This window comes from Phragmites australis, chromosome 3 (genome assembly GCF_958298935.1).
Source record: "Phragmites australis chromosome 3, lpPhrAust1.1, whole genome shotgun sequence".
Classification (NCBI taxonomy): Eukaryota; Viridiplantae; Streptophyta; class Magnoliopsida; order Poales; family Poaceae; genus Phragmites; species Phragmites australis.
In genome coordinates, this window is record NC_084923.1 from 35,525,100 (window position 1) to 35,535,807 (window position 10,708).

The 10,708-nt window shown below is 42.9% G+C and overlaps 1 protein-coding gene across 1 annotated transcript; it reads left to right on the forward strand.

The window, feature by feature from the left end:
- Window positions 1–9,547: 9,547 nt before the first annotated feature.
- On the forward strand, window positions 9,548–10,247 carry LOC133911167 (uncharacterized). The gene has a single exon (XM_062353374.1). It carries the CDS (start codon window positions 9,717–9,719, stop codon window positions 10,008–10,010), a length of 294 nt encoding a protein of 97 aa, XP_062209358.1. The 5' UTR covers window positions 9,548–9,716; the 3' UTR covers window positions 10,011–10,247.
- The last annotated feature ends 461 nt before the right edge of the window (window positions 10,248–10,708 follow it).

A 10,708-nucleotide genomic window follows, 5' to 3' on the forward strand; every position in this document is an offset into this window, starting at 1 on the left:
GCATTGCCCTGGCTACATAGTCAACAGCATACTCGCTATGAAGTTGGATGGCCGAGATTATAATGGCCTCATGGTCAAGAAATCTGATGGTCTCCTTATTCTTCTTTGTTTCTTTGATTAAGTATCTACAGATAAGAATATAGTTAGATTCAAAACTTAGTGATATTAATTAATGAATGCCTAGTTTCAAGGGGTTTACAATGTGAAGATCCATAATCACGATACATCCATGACATCAAGGTTAAATAGGTCATATAAGTCATTGAAACCCACAAGGAAGTAGCCATCTTTAGCTAAGAAGTGTCATTGTTTATACTGTATGACTATGGATTGAGCCTTAGTGCATCTAGAAGTCTGCATGTAGTAATTATGCAGGTTGACACATGTTTGTCCCACCCTTGTTAGGTCATCTACCGCTATCAAGGGCTTCCCATATTGGAATTTCATGTTGGCACTAGTCCACACTGCTCCAATGTCTGTGGACTTCTTCGCCGATACAAGGGCCTTCGACCTCTTCGCCAAGTGCTTCTTAGAGCCTTTCTTCTCGGCTCCCTTTTCCTTCTTCTTTGGGCTCTTTGGGGGAGATAGAATTAGAGCTGGAAGCGAGGCTGTTGGATGCGGAGGAGAAGACAGTGAAGTCGGCTTCTCTAGAGGCGGAGAAGGCAGTGAAGCTGCCTTCTCTAGAAGTGAGGGGCGCGATGGTAGTGCACTTGAAGCTCGTCTAGACTGAGATGCATTGGAGACCATGAAGTTTCCCCTCTTCCACTGGATCCTTTGACGAAGAGCTTCACCTAGAGTTGTGACTTCATCATTGGGGGGAGCTCTAATACATGATCGGTGGCATTGATATGTACGATGTCCACTGTAACCACGGCATAGCTAGCATGTATCAGAATTGTATATAAAATATGGACATCTGAAAGCACCTAGCCCCTTGCAACCTCAATATAATACCCGCCAGGTCGGATTACAAGGTTGCAAGACGTGGGCCCTTCTAGCAGGTCAATCATATCTAGCTCAGTCACGGCGACTACTAGTTGATCGAACTCCTTGTAGGCATAGCTACTCTTCCGTGCATTTTTGGGGCTAGATTCCTCTAGGATGGAAATCTCTATGCCCTGTTCTACCAGCATTTGCATGATTTTTGCATAAACTTTATGGGTGATGTCCTGTATCAATATATCCATGTCCGCTGCACATGACCTCTTCCTCTTCTTTTACATTCGGAGGTCTTCGAGAAAGCTATATTTGTAACCATGGGAACTAGGAGAACATCATGTTCTCTGCCCCTAGGGAAAGAATCTTGGCTAGCTTTGGCTATCTTTTTTTTACTTTTTCTGCAATTGACTAGGTTTCGCTATTTCTAAATGTGATTTCTCCGCTTTTGGACCGCTCAACTCTTGCACATAAATATGATTGTGATCATCGCAGGAATTGCAAATAAGGATTCTCGCAGTCTTCTTTGGCTAACTTTTAATCATCTGCTTGCCACTTTGCCCTTTTCCCCACTTACCTAGTTGTGTCAGTCATGTGGTTGTGCTTGTTTCTAGTCCGAAGTTGTTTCTTCTCCTCACTCTCCTTTTTTTAACTGTTCTTAGCTCTTCATCTGCACAAACGCATCACAATCTTCCACTTTTAAGTGCTTGTAGATGTAGAAGGGCGCCAACCCTTTAGCTAAGTACCAATTAACAAGTTTTCTCTTAAAGTTTAGGTGAAGTTTTGCTATGGCTTTTATTGTTGCATTGACCGCAGTGATCATTTGATGCTTACTCATGTTTCTAGGGTACTCCAGATACTACTTGACGACATTATCGAACAAGTCTTTCTTTGCTTCATCACGGAAGTCACCGAACTTAGTCATTATTGGCACCCTCTCCCGAGCAATGAACCTTGCGACCCTTCAGAATCTATTCGATGCATTTTCATCCGTAGGCAACTTGTCAGTATCGATTCCTATGATGGTAATTAACTTTGTCCGTCAACCACTGTGTTTGTGATCTTGGCTTTTGGGCTTGTGACCACTACCAGCTATCTAACTTGGATACTGCGCTTCCTTCATCTATAGAGAAAACAAGAGGAGTTGACATAAACAAATAATATTCCTCAATTCAAGAAGTATAAAATGCATTGACTTATCTCAATACCTCCTCGGAGGGATCATAGTTAGAGCTACTTGCCCGACGTCAGGGGGATGCTCGTACAGAACAGGGTACGGGCTATGCTACGAGCGTTGGCTTTTGCTGCTACCGGAGCAGGACGGCGGGTGTGAACTAAGGCTCCTATCCGCCCCATTTTGTGCCAAGGCAACCTCTAGTGTGAGAATCCTCTATGCTTATGATTTCTTAGGGGTGACAGTCCTCTTCTGCCCCATGGTTTCTTAGAGGAAATAAAATGAATCAAGGTTAAGAACAGGGTAGATTCAAAGGATTTTCTTTTGATCAAGTGTAATATAATCATAGTGATTAAATCTACTAGTTAAACTATCATGTTGATTATGGTATAAGGTGCATGGTACGTTTATCAAAGACAAACAATGGTATATCAAAGACATGCTATATCAAAGACATATTTCATTACCAAACCTATATCGCATGATTACCATGTCCAACCCTGATACAAATGAATGCATGCTGACTAACAGAGCATGTAATATTGTAATATATGATAATAATAATATATCCAACAGAAAGATTATAAGTAAGAAGAATGCATATCCATAAAAGTCCAGTAGAAAAAATGTGCATATAAATAGAAGCTATATATTTTAACACAAAGTCATAGGCATGTTTGCAAAGAATCCAATTTATTTTAGAAGCATCAAAAATGTAGAAGATTATCTACAGAAGAAAGATATTGTAGTAAATAATGCGATAATATGATCGTGGAATTCATTCCATATATACATATAAAAAATATAATTGAAAGTACTCATTACACATGACCTTTTAAAAGGATGACAGTAAATCATAAAGATCAATTTTGGAATCATGTATAAACCAAGTACTAGACAGTAAGATATAAAGCCAAACAAATTGTTTCTGAGCCGAGAACCGAAGATTATGTGGGTTGTAAAGATGTGAATTGCTGGTTCATACCTTAAACCGATAGTGATAATCCATCAATATGTGCAGAATACTCTGCAAGAAACTCTTCAACATAAGGATCTGTTTAAGTTTGATCTCAAACTTGAGACAGACACTCAATACCGAAATATTTGTGGAATTTGAAATCACAGTGATAATAGTAAATGTAAATGAATAGCGAAAACACAATTATCTTGAAGTGAATGTGTTAAATGCCACTCATTTAGATCATCTTATTGCCACAATCTTGAATGGGGACGGCGGTGAGGTTGGCGACAGGAGAAGATAGGCTCGAGGGGAGTGAGATGGGGAGCGGGGTAGCGTGACTACGGTAGGCGACAGGGGCGGTAGCGAGATCAAGGATGGGCCTGAGGGGAGTGAGATAGGGAGATGAGGAACAGTGCGGTGTGGCCGTGGTAGGCGATAGGGACGATGGCTAGGTCGACAATGGTACCAAGGGGACTGAGATGGTGAGTGGGGCCATGTGGCCGTAGTAGGCGATGAGAATAACGGCGAGGTCGGTGATGGGAGAAGAAGGGTCCGAGGGGTAGCGTCGGTCAAAGTCGTGATTGTGACCATCTCACCACTTCGACCACCCCTACCCGTCGGGATCGATATTCTAGAGGGCCGAGATATTTATAGAAAGATTATCACTGTCGGTTTGGAATATGAACTGACAGTAATAAAGATTACTGTTGCTAATTCATAACAACTCAATCATTGATATGTCGATTGAGCTTATGAACCGATAGTGATAATCCTTATCACTATCAGTTCGTATTTCAAACCAGTAGTGATGTATCACTATCGGTTTGTAGTTAGAACCGATAGTTATAGTAGCTATCAATGTTGATTTTTAACGGCTCAATGTTAGATCTAACAGTGATATCTTATCATTATCGATTATTACCGAATCGATAGTGAAAGAGAAACAATGATGACCTATTTTGTAGTAGTGTCAGGCTCGAGGAGAGTGAGATGGGGAGCGGGGTAGCGTGACTACGGTAGGCGACAGGGACGGTAGCGAGATTGAGGATGGGCCTGAGGGGAGTGAGATGGCGAGATGAGGAACGGTGCGGCGTGGACATGGATCAATATCGATTCTTAACGGCTTAATGTTAGATATATCGGTTCAGCTTATGAACTGTTAAAAATTGTGAAAGAGGAACAGTGATGACCTATTTTATAGTAGTGTCATGTCAATATATTTTTTGTTGAAACGTGATCTTGAGTGCTGCACGTAGGCTAGCACCCTTCTTAAATCGAAATGCACAGGGCTACGACTTGCAAGGCCTAGGATGATGGGGGCGTTCTTTCTCACGTCAGAGTGTTACGATCCTACTCCATCAACAACAAACACAAGAGTAATACTCGAGTGATACATCGGTTTCAACACCGGATACAGGTAATCTGAGATACAATTGAGAGAATTAGATGGAGTTTAGGTTGGGATTAGCATTGAGTTTGGGGTAGGTAGCAAGAAGGATTGGAGATCAGGGAGACAGAGTTCGGAGGAGGAAGAAGGCCAAAGCCGATCCTGTTCTGTTCTCCGCCCATGTGGCTTTCTTTTTGTGTGGTGCTTCTCCTCGAGCACGTTGGGCCAAAGGGCTAGCCCATTGTCTTGCCTCTCAGCGTAGCCCAGAGTGCCTTAAGTCCGTGACATTCGCCCCTCCTTTAGTTTCCACTTGCCCCAAGCCGATGTCAAGACAATGAGGCAAGTGGCCTAACCCGGTCGGCGTCTGGTTCTGCCAGATCTCCTCGGGCCTGCAAGGGCAGCTGGCCGAGATGCAGGGAGCCCAGAACGGCGCGGACAGCAAGGAGCAGCTGAGCGAAGAATCCAAGACCGCGGGCAACAAGGACGCGCCGAGGAGGACTATGACCACGTGCCACCGTCTGCCTGCTGCTCCACCGGTTCGCGCCCAGCTGAGTCGAAAATGCTGACGGATCACGGTGATGACACAACAGTGTATGTGTGTAAGAACGGGCTTGCCGTGTTCGTGCTCCTGGTCCGTACGGTTCCTGCAATGGTTCCTTCGTTTTCTTTTTGCTGTCCCCTTTTGTACTCCGCTTCCTGATCTTGCACATGTGAAGAATAAATCAAGGAAGAGGAGTCTAAGATCGGGCTTAAGCTTTACCGCGTAAGGATGGTTTGCCCCTTCCCTTTATTCTTAACTAATCACAATTACACCATGTACGTTGAAACTGGGGGGATCTGCAATCTCAAACAAGCGTTCAGGAAAGGGAGAGCTACCTTCAGAGGAATTTTACTCTGAAAATTATCTTGTCCTCCGTGACAATTACTACACTAATTGTATGTGCTTTTTTTCGCGAATGACTGGTTGGTATGTGCTTTTGGTTAGTGGAAATACAATCACTTTCCTGGAAGGAATGGACAGAAGGATATGAGCAGTCACTACTTATGCAAATGCTGTCTCTGTCTAAGAAAAATCTTCAATCCAGTAAATATCAATTGCTCCACTGAAACATATCGTTCGTTCAGTTGAACCAAACGTTGGATTTTCGAGACAAGCAATATGCATATTGCTCTTTTAGATCTGAGGCTTCTGGCTTTAGTTGGTTTAATTTCTTGCAGGTAGATATAAATGCTCGAGGATGTCATCTATGGTATAGCCTGCGTTAATCCCCAAATTGTGTTCCCATTATGTTAAGTGTTTGTTTTTTAAAATCCAAAATTAGTAAAGTTGAGTACTGCTATATATGCAGGACATTTGCTTGTATGCCGTTGCAGTTTGAAGAAGAGACTAGTTCATATATTGTTTCACTGTGTCATTTAATTCTTTCACGCACTATGTACTATAGTACAACCAAGCAATCAAAAGGCTTGGAAGCACTTTGATACAAGCTCAAAATTGAATCCAATATAGGCTTCAAAGGACATGTTTGCAGGACGGACGACATGGGTGTATACATGTATACCTAAATTTTTGTAAAATAAAAGTGATCTGGTGCATATATATAAGCTGAGGACAAAGAGAGAGAGAGAGAGAGTGATGGAGAGGGTTGCGTATGATCGGATAAGATACAGAAAAGCGAGCTCCGGATGTTAGGGCGTAAGCTAAAACCATGATCTATCAAAAGTTCAGGTCCGGACATGGCTTTATTGCCAGTTAATATTAAAAGTCAGTAGTGTTAGTATCATTGTCAATTTATATTATTAACCGGTAGTGATGATTATTAAAAACTAGCAGTGATGTACTGATAATACAAATTTAGTATGAACCGACACTGATGATGAATCAATGTTAGTTTTAACCAAACCGATATGGATAAAGCGGCTATTTATGACGGGTTTTATAGTAGTGAATAAAAACTTTGTAATGTTCCAAATCAGCTTTCTTCATTCTGGCAATTCATGAGCTACTTGAGTTCAGCTAAAACTCAGCTAGTAGTGATGTAGAAAAGGATGAGTAGCTCAAAGCTCGTGAACTACTTGAGTTCAGCTTGGTTTGATTCGAGCTTGGCTCAAGTTCTAAGCAATTTGAGCTCTAAGTTAGCAAGCTTGCAAGTCTAATCAACAATACACCTCGTTAGTTTGGAGCCTGTGGGCAAGGCCTGAGTCCACTTGATAAGATCCCCAATAATAGTGGTCTGCCTGATATGATCTGCTGACCCAGTAAGACACGGCCGCCGCAAGGCCAGGTCCACGTCAAACTCCACCACTGTGGAGTTGGAGAAAACGTCGCGCGGCGACGGTGACTCGCCGGCGGTGTCGGCACCTACGCGAAGAGTCCCAAAGTAGGGCACGCCGCTTGCGCTGTCACGTGTCCACGTCGGAGACTGGCTGGAAGTCCCACGATAAGATTATTTCTAAGCGAGTTTTTTCACGGACTAGAATCTCTCCCTGAAGTAATTTTTGTTTTCCTCATTTTCTAAGGATTTTTTTTACAATTCTTATTACGAATATATTTTTAAAGCTATTCCCTCCAGAACAAGATTCTCTTATTTTCTCTCACTAATCTTTTCAAAGAAAAACTGGAGATAAAAAAATAAAAAAAAACAAGAACGGAAGGAGAAATCGAAAAGAAAATAAAATAAAGGGAATATAGTTGGATGATATACGGCCCGACAGCCGTGCGGTGACCTGCCTGCTTGGATTCAACCGCTGCGCATATGTGCTCGCCAGGGTCCCATGCCAACTGGATTTCTTGCAACGAGCGAGATTCTTGGCTTTAACAGGCTGGGGCTGTCTGTAGCTAGGGATCGGATAATTGGGTAGCAGCTCGCGAGCAGGGCGATATATTTATGCTGGGGTGAAGGTGATATGCCTTAAAGGTAATCATAGAGATGATTGTATCACATGTCTATATTTATGTACTATCGAATAATGTGTTATTACAAGAATTACTATCATTTATATTGATTGGTAAGTATATTTCTTTGTTTATTTTATAATGTTATTTTTAGTCGATCTCTGGTCGTATATCATTATGATGATACATAAGATCAGCACATGTATTGATTGATGATCATGTTTCATGGATCATAGGTATAGAGATACCAGATCAATAATGTGGATATTTATATTAGAGAACATGATGTTGGATAGATCCACTTTGAGATACTGCTGGGATTGTTATTTATAATGTGCTATCAGTTGTTATCTCAAATGATGTATCTGCAAGATCCTTAGACCTGAGATCGTCATTGATTCCCAGAAAGTGTAGTGGCATACTTTGAAACTGTCAAACACTATTTCATAACTAGATAGTCTTAAAGGTAGTTTTCGAGTTTATCATAAAACTTATCGTGGGGTATGAGCGATCAAGATAGAATTTACTCCTCCTTGATAACGGGAGAGATATCTCTAAGCTCCTCGAGATAGTTGGATTGAGAAAGTGCATGATCATACCAATGTGATTAAAGAGTTAATTATGATGAATCCATTACTTGATCGAGTGAATGGTCGAGCTATCACAAGGGTGGCACGTATCTCGCATTGAGCTTGACTGATATTGTGAGGCGAAAGGATCGGTACATGTGTATATCAATATTCAGCCGATATGATCTTATATGTATACTCGGGAGTCAACATGTCCTGCTACAGTCCGCTATTGATTTCAGTTTGGAAAGGGTTTCTGAGTTGTAGCCGTTTGTTCATGAACCTAACGGGTGATCACACACTTAATAGGTTGAAACAAATATACGAATTAGATTCGTATATAGGTTTTGATTGGATTGTGATCTATGAGAAGTTAGAGTTATAAATGGCTTCCAACGTGGGAGCCTATTGACGAGCTCTATATAAGGAGAGGCATGGGTAGGACGTACGGGGGTTGAGCCACTCCGAAACTCTAGCCGTAGCCTTCCACACGATCTCCTAAAACACTAGCCGTGCATGCGGTGCTAGCACATCGGCGCTCGGTGTTTTTATCCAGTACGTATGGATACCATAGAGGCGTTGCTGCTACTGTGACGCTGATCTTCTCGGCGAATTGAACGTGACCTGATCGGAGTTGGTCGAGGAGCGTGATCACCTGTGCGGGCTGGTCGCGGATCTGATCGAGAAGCTGCTCGAGGAATTTGATACACATAACGTTGGATCGGTCTACTCTAACTTTTCTTCCGCTGCATTGCACGTCGAGTGGTAATGATCTGTGATCTCCTACTGATATTATTTCCTAAGTGAATATGATAGAAAATTTTTATTTTAAGCTAACGTAACCAGATACAAGCCGAAGGTACCATGCACGCACACGGCGAAAAACTACTTGCGATGCTTCTTACGCTATAGAGCAAATAGGCGACGTCTCGGTGTTGGAACAGAAGACGGGCGGCTCATAAAAATTGGCAGACAGTGACCGGAGACGAAGAAGAAGAGAGACGACGAAGACGACGCTCAATAACTCCTGGTGGTGAACTGGTGACCACGTACTAAAACACCCTCCTCTCAAACCAGATGAAAGATAAAAATTACTTTTTCCCCCTTAATCTTCAAATTAGTACCGGATCTACAATATTATGGTACCAACTAAAACAACTTAAGTATCTTTTAATAGATACCTTTCTTTTTTTACCGTTAGATATGAGCAAACGAATGACTATTGTGACTTCCATGCACTGTAAAATCTCTCCCTTCGGAAACTCAACGTTAAGCTAGTCTGCAGTATGGACAAACCAGCAGTGCGATAGTTGTCTTTTGACATGATGTCCAGATTACAAGTATGACTTAATCAAACATATCGCAGGCATCTTGGCACCACGATGCAATACGTAGGCAAGCTCATACTTGTTTGGTTTGTTCTCCAAAGTAGCGAAATAAAAACTTTGGGCTATGACGAACCTGCACACTGCCAAATTCTTGGAGGATAAAAATGTTCGCCACTTTGCTTGCTTTGATACTGCCCACGTTTTTGCTTGGAGGCGGTTTTTGTACACGCAGTGGGTTCCGCTGTTAGCAAGTTGGGACGTTAGCATCGACTCATCGTCGCTATCTGCAGACTGCAGAGCCTACCTCCAGTACAAGACAGCCACCAATCGCAGCGTTCGCCCATCCAATTCCATGTTCCCACCTTTTGGCAAAGAAAACCCCGAGCTTCCAACAGCGCTTATCCTTGCTACATTGTCAGTCATCGCAGCATCAGCTCGATCGTAGCTAGCTAGAGCAGACAGACCATGTCTCAGTGTTCGACGCCGGAGCCGCAGCCGCCGACGCCGACGCCTAACCCGGTCGTCCTCTGGTTCTGCCAGATCTCCTCGGCCCTGCAGGGCAGGTGGCCGAGCGGCCGCGCCCAGGCGCAGGGAGTCGAGAACAGCGCCGGCGGCACGGAGAGGCTCATGGAGGAAGCCAAGGCAGCTACCGCCGCGGGCAACAGAGTAGGGCCGAGGAGGAAGACCGCGACGTGCCAGGGGGTGGCGATGACGGAGGCCACCGTCTGCCTGCTGCTCGATCGGTTCGCGCCCAGCTGAGCTGAGCGCGCTGAATGATCACAGCGATGACTCAAGAGTGTGTGCATGTGTGTATGTGTCCTAAATAATGCTGGCTTGCCGTGTTTCTGTTCCTCCATGGTTCATGTACATTTTTTTTGGTATATTATGGTCCCTAAGCTTCCTTTTCTCTTTTTCTGTCTCCCTTTGTACTCTGCATCTTGATCTTGCACATGTGAACGATAACTGGAAGAAGAGGATGTTAAGATCGGGCTCAGGCTTCACCGTGTAAAGATGGTTCTCCCCTGTGTTTTTTTCGTAATTAATCACAATTACACCATGTACATTGAAACAGGAGGAATCTGCAATTTCAAACAAGCTTTCAGGAAATTAAAGCGAGAGCTAGCTTCAGAGGAATTCTACTCTGAAAATTATGTTGTCCTCCGTGACAATTACTACAGTAATTGGTATGTGCTGTATTTCGCGAATGGTTGATTGGTATGTGCTTTGCGATTAATTAATCGAACTATACAGTCACTTTTCTGAAAGGGATGGAGAAGGACATGAGCAGTCACTTACACAAATGTTGTATCTGTCTATAAAAAATCTTCAATCCAGTAAATATCAGTTGCTCTTGTGCGTTCAGTAGAACCAACACGTTAGATTTTCGAGACCAGCAATAATGCATTGTTCTTTTAGATATGACGCTTTGGCTTTAGCCGGTTTATAATTCCTGCGAG

Bases quoted from the DNA above. Each gene is read 5' to 3' on its own strand.
- LOC133911167 (XM_062353374.1), top strand. From the start codon at position 9,717: ATGTCTCAGTGTTCGACGCCGGAGCCGCAGCCGCCGACGCCGACGCCT.